This window comes from Oreochromis aureus, linkage group 5 (genome assembly GCF_013358895.1).
Source record: "Oreochromis aureus strain Israel breed Guangdong linkage group 5, ZZ_aureus, whole genome shotgun sequence".
In the NCBI taxonomy this organism is placed as follows: Eukaryota; Metazoa; Chordata; class Actinopteri; order Cichliformes; family Cichlidae; genus Oreochromis; species Oreochromis aureus.
This window is the reverse complement of record NC_052946.1, coordinates 2,291,440-2,310,633: the sequence shown is the minus strand read 5'-3', so window position 1 is coordinate 2,310,633 and position 19,194 is coordinate 2,291,440. Positions and strand designations below refer to the sequence as shown.

The window sequence follows — 19,194 nt, the reverse complement described above, 5'->3', positions numbered from 1 at the left end:
CAGCATACAGCCCACACAAAGCTTTAACAACAAGTGGCTTCCACATGTTAACAGTAAACAGTGCTCCACGTAGCACTTACTCCCCAGCCACAGCCTTTAAGCAGTCCAGTATTTCTGTTTTAGTCATTTAAACATTTTGATATCCAGATAAGTAATATACGTTCCACAGAATAGCAGCTGCATGACTACATGATTTTCCGTGTAGTACTGTGTGGAGACCATTTTCACAAGTACATGAATGTGGTTCACTTCAGCGTATCAGGCATATGGCTTTGGAGATGAGGGAAATGGTTTTTGGCTTGATTGACTCAAGCAAAGATCACAATCAAAAATAAATACCCGCTGCCGCTGTTGACCTCAGCCTATGAACTTCTCCAGGGAGCCACAATCTTTACCAAGCTGGATCTGTGGAATGCTTACCACTTGGTTAGAATAAGGGAGGGGGACGAGTGGAAAACGGCTTTCAACACACATTTAGGCCATTTAGAGTATCTTGTCATACCGTTTGGCCTCACCATTGCCCCAGCTGTTTTTCAGGCCTTAGTCAACGACGTGCTCCGGGATTTCATCAATCACTTTGTCTTCGTCTATCTTGACGACATCCTCATCTTTTCACGCTCAGTCCCCGAACATGAACGCCATGTCAGACTGGTTTTGCAATGCCTCCTCGAAAATCGTCTATTTGTGAAAGGAGAGAAGTGTGAGTTTCATGTAACTACTGTTTCCTTCTTGGGCTACATCATCGAACAAGGTAAACTCAGGGCCAACCCAGCTAAGGTTCAAACTGTCATTAACTGGCCCACCCCATCAAACCGTAAGCAGCTCCAAAGTTTCCTGGGTTTTGCAAATTTCTACCGACATTTCATTTGTGACTATTGTAAGCTTGCTCTGCCACTAATCATTCTTCACCCAAGTTTCCCTTATGCTGGAATGAGTCAGCTCAGAAGGCTTTTGCCCACCTGAAGGAACGTTTCGCCTTGCCCATCCTCGTCCAACCTGACCTCAGCCAGCAGTTCATCACACGGGGGGTTGGGGCCGTACTCTCCCAGCAACAAAATGGTAAGCTCCATCCCTGTGCTTACTATTCTCACCTTCTCACTCCTGCAGAACAAAATTATGACGTTGGAGACCATGAGCTGTTAGCCATCAAGCTCGCCTTGGAGGAGTGGTGCCACTGGCTGGAAGGCGCAGCTCAGCCATTTGTGGTTTGGACAGAAATTTGAAATTTTCTCTCGTTTGAAAGCCAGGTGGGCCCTGTTTGTCATGAGATTTCAGTTCACTATCACCTACAGGCCTAGTACCTGTAATACTAAACCCGACCCGCTCTCTCGCCAATTCACCACCTCCGAGAACACTGCTCGTGACTCTCTCATCATCCCCCCTTAGTGGGTCATTGGGGGCCTGACCTGGGAGATAGAATCCGCCATTAAGGAGGCAGAACGAACAGAACCAGACCCTGGAACAGGTCCTCCTGGACTACTCTTTGTCCCCTCCTCTGTTTGGTCGCAGGTACTACACTGGGCTCCCACAGCCAAATTCACCTGCCACCCTGGGGTCCACCGCACCGTTTCATTCATTCAACGTTTCGCCTGGTGGACCTCCCTCGCCAAGGGTGTCCGCGAATACATTGCTGCCTGTCCAGCCTGCCCTCAGAACAAGAGTTCTAATCAACCATCTTCTGGTCTTCTTCAGCCCCTACCTATGCCAAGCCTCCCCTGGTCTCATATTGCTGTCGACTTCATCACTTGTTTGCCACCCTTGTCAGGTAACACTGTCATTCTCACCATCATTGATCGTTTTTCTAAAGCTGCTCACTTTGTTGTCCTCCCTAAGCTCCCCACAGCCCTAGAAACCGCCCAGCTCCTGACAAACCACGTCTTCCTTCTCCATGGAATCCCCGCTGACATAGTGTTGGACAGGGGCCCGCTATTCACGTCACGCGTCTGGATGGAGTTTTGTTCCTCCCTGGGAGCTCAGGTCAGTCTTTCATCTGCAGACTAACGGCCAAACAGAACAAGCCAATCTGGAGCTTGAGGTGGCCCTCCGATGTGTGGCATCCACCCACCAGACCACCTGGAGTGAGAAACTTCCATGGATTGAGTACGCTCACAATAGCCTCAATTCCTTGGCAATCGGAGTGTCCCCTTTCGAGGCGTCCCTGGGCTTCCAACCACCTCTGTTCCCGGTCGTTGAAGGTGAGCATTTTGTGCCTTCTGCCCAGCAGCATCTCTGGAGGCGTCGGCGTGCTTGGAGAGCCACACGAGCCGCCCTTCTCCGCACAGCAGAGCGGAACAAGCGCCCGGCGGACCCCCATAGGACCCCGGCACCGACTTACGCACCCGGACAAAAGGTTTGGCTGTCGACCAGATTCATTCCGCTTAGAGCTGAATCAAAGAAACTGTCTCCTGCCTTTATTGGCCCATTCGAGATTGACTCTCTGGTTAACCCGGTTTCAGTCCGCCTTAAGCTGCCCCGGAATATGTGGATTCACAATGTTTTCCACGTGTCGCAAGTGAAACCCTGTCACTCCAGTCCTCTGTGCCCTCCTTCCAGACCCCCTCCACCCACCCGGGTCATCGACAGCCATCCGGCCTTCACCATCTCGCAGGCGCCGGGGGCGCGGTTTGCAATATCTGGTGGTCTGGGAGGGCTGTGGGATGGAGGAGCGTTCATGGATCCCGCGGGTGGCACTTCTGGACAAGAACATGGTGCGGGCGTTCCATGAGGCACACCCTGAGAAGCCTGGAGGTTGCCAGGAGGCTCCCGTTTGGGGGTGGGGGGGGTGGGGGGGGCACTGTCACGGCCTGGAGGATCAGCAGGTTCTGCTTTTCTCTCTCTGTTCTCTCTTTCTCTCTCTCTCACCCTCTCATCAGGTGAAACTCACGCCCTCGGCCTACGGCCCTCAGAGGAAGAAACACCTGAGCCTCATTAGTGTGGCCAGCATTTAACCCAGGGAGCAACTGCTGTTCTTTGCTGGATCGTTGTGTGACTCACGTTAGTGAAGTCAAGCCCCACCAACTGTTCTCTCATGTTCTCTCAGGGATTCACATGACAAGGTGGGGCCAGGTTTCACAATGGGCTCACCCGAAACCCTGGCTGATTAGGTCCCACACCCGCTTTCACACCTGGGCGCATGTGATTAGAGGATCACCAGGGGGTCCTTTGTCCCTCTTTGGGGGGATACTCCCACTGGGTTTAAATCTGGGACTCTCGGCCATTTGACCTTAGAACTGAAGAAGCTTCTCGGATGAGAGGTGAAACGTCTTCAAGCAACTTAAAGAAGTCCAGACGCTTTTCTTTGCAAACTCCTTTGACTACGATGACCTGGATGACTGAGAACCTTCACAGACATGTTCTCTCATGTCTTAGTGCTTTTGTATTAACAAGCATTTCTTTGTGTACAGACTCCCTGGACTGTTTCCCCTGTGTTTCCCGTGTGAAGAGTGTCGGAGAGAGAGACTGGTTTTCATGTGTGGATTGTTTGGAGAGGAACGAGTGCTTTTCCCCTGGATTTCCCTGGAGCCCTGTCCCCTCACCTTTTTGTATATAGCACTGCCCCGCACCTTTTTGTATATACACCAGTGGACTTTGTAAATAAATTCTCTTGTGTGCATCTGACCTCGGAGTCCTGCATGTGAGTCCTCCACGTCAACCGTAAAAGAAGCATGATTTTTTCACTTTAAAGACTTTGACAACTCAATGTTGTAGTAGTGATCCCCTTGAATACAGTCTGGTTTTGCTAACATAGTTGATAGATGGCAGGGCTGTAACTGGCGGCAGATGTCATGTTGTGGTGGAATTTGGCAAGTGTTTGAGCAACATTACTATTCCCTAACTCTTTGCTTGATAAACCTGCAGAGCCACTCACCTCTGTGACAGTAATTACCAAAATGTTACAACTTGCCCCGCTCCCAGATGACCTCACCTGAAAATAGTTGTGCTTCTGATGTGCTTCTGAGGCAATAAGCGCAGCACAAAAAAGAATGAGGAACTTTATATTTAGTCTTATTTTTTATATGATATATATTTTATATATAGTATTACATATTGTATAGCAATAGCTTTTATTAACCTTTGAGTCTGTTGAGTCTAAGGTGGTCAAATGTCTTTAACCTCTTCTCTCTGGAGCCAACTCCATGCACACTCCACCAGATAAACCTTAGTGTGCACATAGGTGTGTGTGTGTAGCTAATGTGGGACGCTGCGTTTGATGCTCAAAGGGGAAAAATCAAAAACATAAACCGGTCAGGTGGGGGAAAAAAGTGTGGCGAGATTTTCCATAAGGGTGCCCTATGTAGACGAGAGTGATGCTTGGTGTTGTCTGATTATGTGTGTGCGTATTAATTTATATGAGTGAGCATATTTGTGCATGTGGCATGTGTCCTGTAAGTCTGTGTGTGTCGGTAGGCTCTAGTGGATTTGCTGATGTTGAGTGTTTATGCGCGTTATTGTGCCGTGCAGATGTGTAAAATTAAGTATATGTTGTTTGTGACTGCATAGGAAAACAAATGATCGGTGCAAGAAAGAAGAAAGAAGAAAAAAAAAGAAAGAAGAAGAAAACCATTGAAAAGGACGAGCGGGAGGGATGAAAGCGAAAACTTGAAAGAAAAAGAGAATAGTGTAATTAACGCTTTAATGCTGTGGAGACTGACAGTGTTTTATCTGTTATGATATTCTGACGCATTAGCAAGTTGATATTAGTAGGTTGGATGGATGTTAATGAAACTGGAGGAGAGAAAAATATAGCCAATTCTTATATGGAGTGGCGATGACAGCACAGAAGACCTTCTGAATGAATGTGTGTGGATCTGGGAACAGGACCTTGCATTGCTCCAGGATCGCTTCAGGGAACTGGTTGTTTATGCTGAAGTCTGTTCCTTTATGCTCCCTGCCACGGCACCAGGCCTCTTGGCTCCCAGCCGATAAACGCTTTCAAAGCAGATGCTTTTCACGATGTCCTCCGGAAGCTTCAGGTTGGTCTTCATGGAGGTTTTAACTTCTGCGTTTCGCTTTTGGCTGGGGAAGGTGCACTCTGGGCCTTCTTCATGACTAAAGGATTGAAGCACCAGTCAGTTTATTCGTGGAGAGCATCCAAATTCTCCTCGCTGTCCTCAGGGTGTTGAAAATGAATAATAGGTATGGTTAGTTACTTAGTTGACTTTTCCATCTCCTCATTACCTTTCTGTCTCCTCATTCTCAGGTAAGCTTAATTGTGTCTCATGTTCAGTATTTCTGCCACCTCTTTGTGAAAAATTTGTCTTTTATGTGATAAGCTGACCTGCTGCTGCTGCTCTGAAGTTTACTGCTCTTTGTGAACTTACACAACTGAATTCAATAAACCCATCATGTTGCTGTAAGCCAACCTGTTTATTCAGTTCAGCTTGATTCAGTTTGAAAGCACCAAATTACAAAACAATAATTACCTTGAGGTGATTTATATTGTAAGGCAGAGACCTAAGAACAATTCACTGCACTAGACTATGAAGTGTTTTCATGAAAACTTTAAATAGCAAGAAGTTAATATACCTCAGTATCTCTTGCAGGATGTTTCACAATATGAAAAATCATAACTTCACATCATGTACAGATATTTAATATCTGATTTAAAAAATGAGAACTTACGCTTTAAATTTGCAATTTATCAAATGCCACTGAACACTCCTCCTCTTCTTGTCCTGTCCTGTCTTTCTTTCATCTTTCTCCATCTCTGAGTGAAGTTAGCTCTCACTTCTGTTTCTGCCACAGTAGCTAAAAGTCCAGCTGCTGTTCAAACACAGTGTGCAACAATCTGCACATAAACACTTTGTGTTTACTGATATTTGTTGAGCTGATACAAACGTAGCATTTGAAACTATGTGCCCCTTATAAAGTATTACTAACCTTATGCTCGCTCATCTTCTGTAGGGATAGCTAGATACTCAAGTACCGCAACCAGAACTTCTGAACATCAGCACTCACACCAGTGTTGTGGCATGTTAACTCCAGACTATGGTGCTATAAATGATGCTTAAATTATATGAATTGTCTCTTTCATCTGCTTGTAAATTACATACATCCTATTGGGATAAATGGCGTTCATGTGTTACTGTATAGATTCAAATCGGGTTGATGTTCGAATGTGCACAGTGACTGACATAACTCTTCTCAACTACTCAAGTAAAGTACAAATAAATGGCAATTCCTCCTAGGAGTCCTAGGAACAGCAAAGATGCTGCATATATATATATATATATATATATATATATATATATATATATATATACAGGACCCTAAGAGCTTTCATCAAGAACTCAACAAGATAAGAGGCCAACTTCAAGCCCATAGCACAAGTCACCATCAAGTGCGGGATCTACCAAGGAGATGCTCTGTCCCCACTGCTGTTCTGCATAGGCCTGAACCCCCTCAGTGAGATCATTAACAACACTGGCTATGGATACCGACTACGGAATGGAACAGTTGTCAACCACCTCCTGTACATGGATGACATCAAGCTGTATGCCAAGAGTGGATGAGACATCAATTCACTGATCCACACCACCAGGATACACAACAACGACATCAGATAACAGTCGGATATCAAATATATCGCACTATCTGAAGGCAACATTGCAGACCACTGAAGAAACACTATCCAGGATGAGAATAGATCAGGAAGATGGCCAGAACCAACTGTGTGCTTAGTGAATGCCTCAGGCAGGAGAAACCCAGGAAAGAAGAGGAGCAAGAGGAACCAAGTAAGGACAGGCCCCTGCACAGTATGTACCACCAACAGATAGAGGAAGTGGCTGACATCCAGAAGATAGCATGGAGGCAGCACAGGAGCAAGCTCTAAGATCCATAGAGGCACGGGTCTACCGCACCAGGCAAGACCAGGATATACATGGAACATCATAACCAAGTGGCCAAAATAGTATATATGTATTTCATGGCAGCTTTGGGTTTCTGTACACCTACACAGGAGTGTCGAACTCCAGGCCTCAAGGGCCGGTGTCCTGCAGGTTTTAGATCTCACCCTGGGTCAACACACCTGAATCAAATGATTAGTTCATTAGCAGGCCTCTGGAGAACTTCAAGACATGTTGAGGAGGTCATTTAAATCAGCTGTGATGGATTAAGGACACATATAAAACCTGCAGGACACCGGCCCTCGAGGCCTGGAATTCGACACCTGTGACCTTCCATCCATCCATCCATCTTCATCCGCTTTATCCGAGGCCGGGTCGCGGGGGCAGCAGCCTAAGCAGAGAAGCCCAGACCTCCCTCTCCCCAGCCACCTCCTCCAGCTTATCCGGGGAACACCAAGGCGTTCCCAGGCCAGCCGAGATATAATCTCTCCAGCGTGTCCTGGGTCTGCCCTGGGCCTCCTCCCGGTGGGACATGCCCGAACACCTCGCCCAGGAGGCATCCTTGTCAGATGCCCGAACCACCTCAACTGGCTCCTTTCGATGTGGAGCAGCAGCGGCTCTACTCTGAGCCCCTCCCGGATGGCCGAACTTCTCACCCTATCTCTAAGGGAGAGGCCAGCCACCCTTCGGAGGAAGCTCATTTCTGCCGCTTGTATCCGCGATCTCGTTCTTTCGGTCACTACCCACAGCACGTGGCCATAGGTGAGGTAGGGACGTGGATCGACCGGTAAATTGAGAGCTTCGCTTTTACACTCAGCTCCCTCTTCACCACGACGGACCGGTGCAGCGTCCGCATCACTGCAGCTGCAGCACCAATCCGTCTGTCGATCTCCGGCTCCCTTCTCCCATCACTCGCGAACAAGACCCCGAGATACTTGAACTCCTCCACTTGGGGCAGGAACTCATCCCGACCCGGAGTGGGCACTCCACCCTTTTCCGGCTGAGAACCATGGCCTCAGATTTGGAGGTGCTGATCCTCATTCCCGCTGCTTCACACTCGGCTGTGAACCGTTCCAGTGCGAGCTGGAGGCCTTCACCTGATGAAGCCAACAGAACCACATCATCCGCAAAAAGCAGAGATGAGATTCTGAGGCCACCAAGTGAAAGCCCTCCGCCACTTGGCTGCGCCTAGAAATCCTGTCCATAAAATTATGAACAGAACCGGGTGACAAAGGGCAGCCCTGGTGGAGCCCATCACCCACCGAACGAGTCCGACTTATTGCCGGCAATGCGAACCAAACTCTTGCAACGGTTGTATAGGGATTGAATGGCCCGTAGCAATGGGCCAGACACCCCATACTCCCGCAACACCTCCCACAGGACACCCCGAGGGACACGGTCGAATGCTTTCTCCAAGTCCACAAAACACATGTAGACTGGTTGGGCAAACTCCCATGCACCCTCAAGTATCCTTGAGAGGATAAAGAGTGTTCCAGTGTTCCGCGACCAGGACGAAAACCGCATTGTTCCTCCTGTATCCGAGGTTCGACTAGCGGACGAAATCTCCTTTCCAGCACCCTGGCATAGACTTTCCCAGGGAGGCTGAGGAGTGTGATCCCCCTGTAGTTGGAACACACCCTCCGGTCTCCCGGAGGGTGTGTTCACCGTGTGAGGGAGACCACCTGTGACCTACAACATGTAAACCGCTGCTATGCCTCCTGAGCCACAGCACCATAAATTAACATGGTTTAACTAGTTTTCTGTCTCACAAACTAATGTCAGTTTTTCCTTCTTCCACAGATGCAGATCTACATGTATAACTCAGATGACTTTGAAAGTCTCAGTGCAGCACTCAGAGAGAAGAGAATCATTGCAGCCATGGCTGTTTTTTTTCAGGTAGGAAAAGGTTGCATTACTTACTTGAAAGATGAGGTGGATTCCAGTTTTGCTTGTTCAGAGTCAGAGTCAGAGACACTTTATTCATCCCCAAGGGGCAATTAAGATAGATGATACCTTGCCAACCGTATATACAATACACAAACATCACATTGGGGAGACAGGTCAGGCTAGGTAGCACTGGCTGGTTGACCACACGAGCAGCAACCCAAACCGAAAAAATGGAAAATGCACAACATGAGGAAAGACGAGGAGAAAAAAGAACTCCCCCAAGACTGAGCTCCAACAGGGAGATCAGTTTAAGAACAGAAAAAAAACACAGCACACAGCACATGAATCATCACATCTCACAACATAGAAGGCGTTTGGAGGGGGTGGGGGGGTGAGTGTAGGTCTGTGTCAGTGTACATGCGTATGTGTGCGTGGCACAACATTTCACCTCAGTGATTTGAGACATTAATGAAGTCATACAGAAAACAGTTACTCCAAGTTAGTGCTACTAAAAGTAGTTCTACAAGCTCTTGACAAATGGGTTGTACTTTATTTTTCATAGGACTACATAGGTACCTGTGAACCTTCCTTTTTCACCACTGTAACAGTGTAATATGAAATCTTTCACATATGTTTTAGTATTTTGTCTGTATTCATTTCATTTTGTAATTGTTATTCTGTTGAGTGTAGTTTATTACCTGTGAACCACAGAAGGCTGATGGGGTATAGTTGTCGCCCAGCTGGGCGTGTGGGCAGTCAGCCTGTACACCCAAGCTTATGAATGTGACAACTCCAGAACAAGGTGACATGGGAGTTTCAAGCTTTCAGGCTCCTCTTCTGTGAAACCAGAAGACGAGTTTTTATTAACTCTCTGAATTCGAGGGTATAATTGACAATTTTTGACTACTTTTGATTTTACCTTTATATTTCACCTTTAAAAGCTGTTTACCTTTTCATGGTATCATTCTTTTCAGCACAATCTTATATTTAAAGTTATTGTTTCATTTTGACATGCTATTTGGGTGACAGGCAGGGATAGCTCAGTAGGTAGAGTGTCTGCCCCATGATCGGAAGGTCGGGGGTTCGACCCCACTGAACGGCTACCCTGAGGTACCCCTGAGCAAGGTACCGTCCCTACACACTGCTCCCCGGGCGCTGCACTGGTGGCTGCCCACTGCTTCACTGGGTGAATGGGTTAAATGCAGAGGAGTAATTTCCCTTCGGGGACTAACACAACACACTTTACACTTTACTTTACTTTTACACTTTACAGAATTCACCCAAAATAATACAATATAAATACAATATAAAACTTAAGTAGGAAAACCACAAATATGTTTAGTGAATCATTTGTCAATCATTATAAATAAAAGTGAATTGAAGAAGTACTTTTCTGATCACTTTATAAACCTGCTTAAAAAAGGTTCACATTATTGAAAGAGCAATATGGAATTCTTAAAAGGGAAACATGTCCCCAAGAGACCAAAGCTGAAGTGAAACTCTATTAAATTGAAAACATTTATTTGGTTCATGGGAGTCAATACAAAAAACTGCAAACCACAAAAGGGAGAATGAGACACTGGTGAAATTAATCACAGAAGATTTGAAAAAGAAAGAAAAACTCGTTAAATTAAATTAAAACTGGAAGTGAGATAACTTAACAGGGAAAACACAAACACAAGAGTGAACTAAATACAAAAGAATTGACAAAGAAGGATGTAACACTGAGGGAAGCATAGAACATAGAACAAGGTGTGTGGGGGGGGTGGCTGGGGGTAGAAATGGCTGGATAGAAACAAATAGAAATGCACAATGTATCGCTAACTACTGCACCTGTAAGATACAAAAAAAGTTGGCTGCACCTATCTGCTTGCAGTGTGCGGTTTCCTGAACAGAAGAGATCTATGTACATGCTCAAAGCTCCCAGTGCCGGGGGCCAAGGGGGTGAACAGCAGTTTAACCCTCTGTGACGTTAAGTGTTTTATGTAAATATCCACATCTGTGGTCTCCACAGAAACCTCACAATCTTAGCTAAAAGCTCATATAAGCCATTTCTACAACGACCAAATGCAGCGAAAACAAGCGAAAATTAAAAGAGCAGTTACTTAAATGCGCAAAAGTTCACAAAACACAAACAACAGAGCCTTGAAGTCACTCGACATCATGTAACCGGGTAAACAATAGCTCATTAGCAAGTTGAGATTCCACAGATTCCAAAACTGCTAGTTTCACCAAACTCTGACCAAAATTCACTGAACCAGCCGTAAAAGAAGACCACAAAAACGCGTGATTACAATATGCCTCCAGAGTAACAACAACATGAGGAAGTGGCGTAATGGCGGGCGTAATCACAGCCGGATTGGCGTCATCGTGGTGTTGCCGTGATGTTTGGTGTTAAACTCCACATAATTCCAGCTATAGATCTTGCTTGGGATAACACATAAATAAAGACTGACTTTTACAAGAGACAAAATGGCAAAGATGAAGAAAGTGGAAGAAGATTTGGAGGAGATTAAGCATTCACTTAACTCGCTGACGACTGAAACTGAAAAAGTTTCAGTCAACAAGGAATACTAATGTCGATGATGGACCAAATCAAAGAATTAAAAATCGTGATTAAGGAGAAAGACAAGACAATCCAGTTTTTGGAAAGGAGGGTGGACGATCTAGAACAGCAGACTCGACTTGAGGATGTGATTATTACGGGTCTGGAAACCAAACACAGGAGTTATGCGAGAGTCACCGTGTCTGGGACCGGCACAAAAAGAGGTGAAGTCGAGCCCCCGACGGAGGAGCTACAGTCGTTGGAACGGCAGGTTGTGGAATTCTTTTCCAATAAAAAACTTCCCTTGCATAGTAATAATATATCTGCATGCTATACCCTTCCCAGAATGCACACTAAGGCTCCTCCAGCAATTGTAGTAAGATTCGTCAACCGAAAACACAAAGTTGACTTGCTGAGGCGGTCCAGCCTATTGAGAGGAAGCGGACAAGCTCCTTGCTAGACAAGCTCGTATATTACAAAAGGAGAAAAAGATTCAAGCAACCTAGACCAGGACCTGTAAAGTGATGATTAAACGTAATGGAACACCAGAAGAAGCCAAGGTTATAACGATTAAGGTTCTTGAGAAATTGGACCTTTATACGAGATAACATTACCAAAAGAGACAGATGGTTACAACCAATTATGGTTATGAGCTTAAAAATAATTAGTTCATCCTTTACAAGAACAGATGCTACTTCGGGTGTAAAAGGACAAGAGGAAGTTGTAAATTGGACATGGAAGAAGATAAGATCAACGGACTTTAAAATATGTCGATAAATAAATGTGCGACTGTTAAGGATCTTTTTTCTTTCTTTTTTGAGACCAATAGATATTCCTAGAATAATTATGCATAATGCTCGACGACTCAGATCATAAACCATATGATTTTGAAGCTGGTATTGACCCTGAAAGGAATGTGTTTAATACAATTAATGTCACATGTGAATATTATACAGATGAGCAATTCAGGAATAATGTTGAAATAGCTAATACTTTTTCACTAATTCATTTTAATTGCAGAAGTCTTTATAGAAGTATTGCTTCGATTAAAGATTTTTCGTATACTTTGAGAGGCAAGTTCCAAATAATTGATTTATCTGAAACATGGTTAGATGAAAATAGGGGTTGTCATTTCTATATTAATGGGTACGATTTATACTTTGTAAACAGAACTAAGAAGAAGGCAGGAGGGGTGACACTTTTTGTTAACAGTGATTTGAAATGTAAACAAGTTGAATATATGTCTGTGGTTATTGAGGACTTAAAGGAGTCTGTGACAGTGGAATTGGACATAGAAAGAAGAAGTAATATAATTGTTACGTGTATATACAGGAAACCGGGGTCACAGATTGAGCTATTTACAGAGGTAGTAGAAGACTTACTGAGTAAGGTTAAGGGAAATAAAACCTTATGTTTGTGTGGTGATTACAATATTGATCTTTGCAAAGAGGCAAATGACAAGACTGCATCAGATTTTTTTGAATTATTATTTGGAAAAGGATTTTATCCTTTAATTATAACGCTGAGTAGAAAGACGGATTTTTCAGAAACACTAATTGATCATATTTTTATTAATAGCTTGGAGAGTAACATTATGAGTGGCCTCATCATAAACGATATAAGTGATCATCTACCAGTCTTTTTTACTTTTGATTTAAATATGAAAAGAAAGGAAGAAGTTGGTTTCGAGAGTCATGGAAATGTAAGAAATAACGAGGTAATTAACAAGTTTAGAAAAGATCACATGGAAGTGGAATGGAAGGAGGTTTATGTTAATGAGGTCAACGTTGCATATGGAGCATTTTTAAATACTTATTTGGCCTTGTATGATAAACATTGTCCATTGGTACCATTTAAGTATAAGAAAAAGAATAAGAATTTGAAACCTTGGATAACTAAGGGTCTTGCAAATGCGTGTAAAAAGAAATATAAATTATATAGGGATTATATAAAATACAGAACTAAGAATGCGGAAATGAAATATAAAGTTTATAAAAATAAGTTGGTATTAATATTGAGGAAAGCCAAGAAAAGACTATTATAATAAACTTTTTCAAGAAAACAAAAACAATATTAAGGGCATTTGGAATATTTTTAAAGAAGTATTGGGTAACAAGAACACACCCTCAGATCTGCCTCTTTATTTTATTAAGAATAATCAAGTTGTTGATGACAAGATCGAAGTGGCAAATGAAATTAATTCCTTTTTTGTAAATGTTGTACCTACTTTAGCAAATCTAATTAGAAAAAATGATGACCCAGAATATGAGGAAGAAGACAAAGCAGAGTGGTTAATTCTATATTCTTAGCTGATATTATCATAAAAGAAATAGTAGCAATTGTAGAAAACTTAAAAAATAAGACATCTACTGACTGTGATGGTATAGACATGGTCATAATTTAAAACATATTAGATTGTATAATTATTCCTCGGGAGTATTTCCCGATCGAATGAAAGTGGCAAAAATGATACCCTTATATAAATCAGGAGATAAGCATAGTTTTAATAACTATAGGCCAGTGTCTCTTTTGTTTTCAAAAGTGCTTGAAAAACTTTTTGCGCAAAGGCTTGATAGTTTTATCGGAAAAAAAACAACAACTAATCAACTAATTGGGGTATTCGTTGATTTAAAAAAAGCTTTTGATACGTTACAACATCCTATTTCTATTTCTAAATTGTATAATTATGGTGTGAGAGGAGTGGCACTGAATTGGCTTAGGAGTTATTTAGAAAACAGGTTGCAATATGTACATTATTTCAGTAACACCTCTGAAAGATTGAAGATTGTATGTGGCGTTCTTCAGGGTTCTATTTTGGGACCTAAACTTTTTAATTTATATATCAATGATATCTATGACATATCAGAAAGGTTAAATTTTATTTTATTTGCAGATGATACAAATTTTTATTGCTCAGGAGAGAATTTGAAAGATTGGGTTGAAATCATGGTTTCTGAGATGTTAATATTAAATAAATGGTATGATGAAAATAACTTATCTTTGAATCTGACAAAAACGAATAATAGTGAAACTAAGGACACTATTAATTATGTTTAAGGCTAAAAATAATTCTTTGCCTTTCAAGTTACAAAATTTATTTTTAATGTGCTCGGGGGGATAAGACAGCAGAAGGAAACTTTATTTTAAGCATAAGCTAGCTAGGGCTACACAAAGATTAATGAGTCCAACGGTTAGGGGTATACGACTGTGGAACTCTCTTCATTATAATCTAAAGAATTGTACAAATTTATATTGTTTTAAAAAGTGTTACATGTCTAAAACGATAATTTAATATGAAGAATATGAACGAAATTGGAGTTAATTGAAGAAGGATGTTTTTTTTTCTCTCCCACTTTCTCTTGCCTTATTTTATTTTATACTTTTTTCCCCTCCTTTTTATTCTTTGAAGTGGTATATTGCTGATTGTTAATTTGTTGTTTGGTCTGAATTAGGACCTGGAGATGAATGTTAGTTTGTTCCTTGGTTTATGGTGCCCACTTATAGTTTCTTCTTCCTGCTCCTTTTCATGCATGGTTGCAGTGTTATACTGAGAGAAAGCATGGTTTGTGTGTATGAAAGAACAAAACTGTTGAACCAAGTGTGAAATAAATGAAATGAAATGCCCTAAGACAGAAGTTTGCTTACCACACCATTTTCTTCCATTGTTCTCCAACTACTGATAATGGTGGCCTTAATACAACGCGACTTCCATTAACAATCCCCATTTTCAGTCCAGTTACAGACACATGACTGGATTATGACGCGTGTCATAAATTTAGGGTCACATGGAGTTTTTGCCTTGCAACTTCTGATGGGTGGGACGGACGTGAATGTGGAATTGTTACCATGATTCTATTGGCTCAAACGATTAAGAAGAGGTGTCAATCATGTAAACCAGCCAAAAGAAGCCGAAGTTACAGCCCATCAGGTTTTATTGCGCCAGTCCATTTAAACCAATATGTTTTTTGGGGTGTTTTTTTTAGTGGAGCTTCAGTCCACACTCCATACCAGTTGGTAGTGGTAATGCACCATTCAGTTGTTTGCCAACCGCCAATAAAATTTAGAAGAAGAAACCAATATGGTGCATGACAGAATGGGCCTGCTGGATGTGAGTTTGTGGGTAGTTCTTCAAAAATATAAAAAAAAACAAAAACAAACAAGCATTTTTAGGCATTTAAATGAAGTCAAAGAATTTCTGCTGTTCAATACCTAAAAAATTTCAACTCACATATGGTTTCCAAAGTGTGCCAAAAGTTGACTTAATGTACATATTTATTTAAGTGCTGTAATTTTTCACTGATCTAGTGAGAGGTTGAAGACTGTAAGACTCGGCCCTCATCTCTCCTCCACTCGCACACTGAGCACCGGCTCCCCACAGGGCTGTTTGCTGAGCTCCCCCCTGTATTCTCTCTACACCCACGACTGCAGTTCGACCCACATCTAGTTTGCTGATGACACCACAGTAGTCGGACTCATCTCAAAGGGAGACGAGGCAGCCTACAGAGAGGAAGTCCTGAAGTTGGCGGCATGGTGTTAGAGAACAACCTGGCGCTGAACACTAAGAAAACCAAAGAGGTCGTTGTCGACTTCAGGAGGCACAGGACTGTCTAGCCCCCCTATACATCAACGGGGAGCGTGTGGAGAGGGTCCACTCCTTGCGTTTTCTTGGACTCCTCATCTCCTGGACAGACAACATCACAGTGGTCATCAGAAGGCCCAACAGCAGCTGAACTTCCTGAGGGTCCTCAGGAAGTACAAACTGAACTCCAACCTGCTGCTGATCTTATACCGCCCGTCCATAGAGAGCCTGCTGACATACTGCATCACAGTATGGTACAGCAGCTACACTAAGTCAGATAGAGTGAGACTTTAGAGAGTGGTCAAAGCAGCACAGAAGATCATCGGCTGCCCTCTCCCCTCCCTGATGGACATTTATTCGTCCCACTGTCTCAGGAAAGCAATAAACTTCATTATCGAGGACAGTTCCCACCCTGGTTTTAATTTGTTCAACCTGCTTCCCTCAGCGAGGCGCTACAGGTGCATCAGCACAAAGACCCACAGACTCAAGAATAGCTTCCTCCCAAAAGCCACACAGTTCCACCCCCCAGTCCAAGGACTTCCCTCTATACACAGACTATACCATCATCACCATCGACACTGTGCAATACTTCATATACGTGGAATAACCCACACTGTAAATATATAACATTATTTTTTCCCCGATTTTTTTGTATAATTGTACATTTTATATTTTTGAAAACTGTTCATATGTATATAGTGCTGCAGAACTGCGCATCTCACCTCCTTTTCTTTTCCCACATGTCTGCACTGAGCAGGAGATGCTCTGTATTTCATTGTACATGTGTGTAGTGACAATAAAAGGCATATTCTATTCTATTCTAAAATTGTTTACAGAGAGTTTGTAATTGCAGGGAAATACTCCATTCATTTTGGGAATGTTATTTTCAAGCAGGAAGCTTCAAAAGCCCCTGGGGGCTTAACAGGTTTTAATAAATACATGACTAATGACTAGGGTGCAATTAAAAAGGGGGTTATCATGAATGATCCACGACCCACCCTTCAAGGCCCTATGTGTGTGAGTGATGTATGAGGAAGTGGGGAGGAGGGTGGGCAGAAAAGGTATTACCAGGAGGTAGAGGACTACCCTCTGAAGAGAGCCGAACCACAGTGTAGCACATTGTACAATTTTTGATGAAACATTAGCCCCACTACTGTTACAGCTTTATAATAGTTTGAGGGAGAGGCATGTTAAAAGGTTTGTAGTACTGTCCAACATAACAGACTTGATAATCAAAAAGGAAAAAATTCCATCTTCTTCAGCTTTTCCAGGGCCAGGTCACGGGGGCAACAGCCCAAGTAGAGAAGTCTAGATCTTCCTCTCCCCAGCCACCTCCTCCAGCTTGTCCGGTGGAACACCAAGGCATTCCCAGGCCAGCCGAGAAATATAATCTCTCCAGCGTGTCTTGGGTCTGCCCCGGGATCTCCTCCCAGTGGGACACCTCACCCAGGAGGTGCCCAGGAGGCATCCTTGTCAGATGCCATAACCACCTCAACTGGCTCCTTTCAATGTGAAGGAGCAGCGGCTCTACTCTGAGCCCCTCCCGGATGGCTGAACTTCTCACTCTATCTCTAAGGGAGAGGCCAGCCACCCTTCGGGGGATGAAGAGCTGATCCATTGTTCCACAACCAGGACGAAAACCGAATTGTTCCTCCTGTATCTGAGGTTCGACTAACAGACGGACTCTCCTCTCCAGCACCCTGGCGTAGACCTTCCCAGGGAGGCTGAGGAGTGTGATTCCCCTGTAGTTGGAACACACCCTCTAGTCCCCTTTCATAAAGATGGAACCACCACCCCAGTCTGCCAATCGAGGAGTACTGCCTCTGATCTCCACGCAACATTGTAGAGGCATGTCAACCAAGACAGCCCTACAACATCCAGAGCCTTCAGAAATACTGCCTCATGCCCCTTGTCCCTAGACTCTACTTCCTCCACGGAAGACGTGGGAGTGCAAAAGTCTTTTTTCATGGCCTCTCCGAACTCCTCGCACACCCGAGTTTTTGCTTCAGCAACTGCCCTCGCTGTGTTCCACTTGGCCTGTCAGTACTTATCAGCTGCCTCCGAAGTCCCATGGGCCAACCACGCCCAATAGGACTCCTTTTTCAGCTTGGTGGCTCCCTTCACCTCTGTTGTCCACCATTTGGTTCAGGGGTTACCACCACGACAGGCAACAACCGCTCAACATGGTCCATTCAGACTAAATGTCCCCAGTCTCTCTTGGAATGCTGTTGATGCTCTGCCAGAGGTGTGCGTTGAAGATGTCGCGGACCGGGGCATACCTCAGGTATTCCCAGCACACCCTCACTGTATGTTTAGGTGCGCCAGGTCTGTCCTCCCCCTCCACCTGATCCAACACACCACTAGGTGTTAATCAGTTGATAGCTTGGCCCCTCTCTTTACTCGAGTGTCCAGAACATATGGCCTTAGGTCTGGTGATACGATTTCAAAATCGATCATCGACGTGCGCCCTAGAGTGTCCTGGTGCCAGGTGCACTTATGGACACTCTTGTGTTTGAACATGGTGTTCATTATGGACAAACTATGTTTTGTACAGAAGTCCAATAACAAAACACCACTTGGGTTCAGATCCGGGAGGCCGTTCCTCCCAATCATGCCCCTCTAGGTCTCACTGTCGTTGCCCACGTGAGCATTGAAATCTCACAGTAGGACAGCAGAGTCCCCAGATGGACCACCCTCCAGTACCCCACTCAGGGACTCCAAGAAGGCTAGGTACTCTGAATAGGCACTCTGCACATAAGCACAGACGACGATCAGGACAGTCAGGACCCATTCCCTGACCCGGAGGCACAGGGAACTCAACTCTGTCGCCTTCCCCACCAGAGAGGTGACATTCCATGTCCCAGTTGCCAGTCTTGGTAGCTGAGGACTTTCGCTTCTGGCCGCCGCCTGGCTCACAATGCACCCGACCCCTGCAGTGCCTCCTGCGGGTTGTGGGCCTGCAGGAAGATGGGCCCATGTGCCTTTTTCGGTCTGTGCCCAGCCGGGCATCGCCATTGACTAAGGCCCGGCCAGCAGACCCTCGCCCTTGAGCAACCTTCCTGGGCCTGGCTCCAGGGCGGGGCCCCGGTAACCCTATCCCAGGCAGAGTGAACTGTTCCCTCAATGGTCTTCTCGTAGGGGTTTTCTGAATCGCTCTTTGTCTGGTCTCTCACCCAGAACCAATTTGCCATGGGAGACCCTACGAGGGGGCAAAAGCCCCCAGACAACATAGCCCCTGGAATTTCTGGGATACACAAACCCTTCCACCAAGGTAGCGATTTCGCGAAGGGACAAAATTTGATTAGAAAAAAAGCACTACAGGTAAAAACCATGAGCCA

General features: G+C 44.4%; 1 protein-coding gene across 1 annotated transcript in view; it reads left to right on the top strand.

Annotated features, from left to right (window-relative positions):
• The window catches only part of LOC116334098 (receptor-type tyrosine-protein phosphatase gamma-like), a 419,810-nt gene that overhangs the window by 232,868 nt on the left and 167,748 nt on the right, over nt 1-19,194 (top strand). Inside the window, exon 5 of the mRNA XM_039612323.1 lies at nt 8,646-8,741. Coding sequence (XP_039468257.1) covers nt 8,646-8,741 — 96 coding nt within the window. The remainder of the gene's footprint in view (nt 1-8,645; nt 8,742-19,194) is intronic.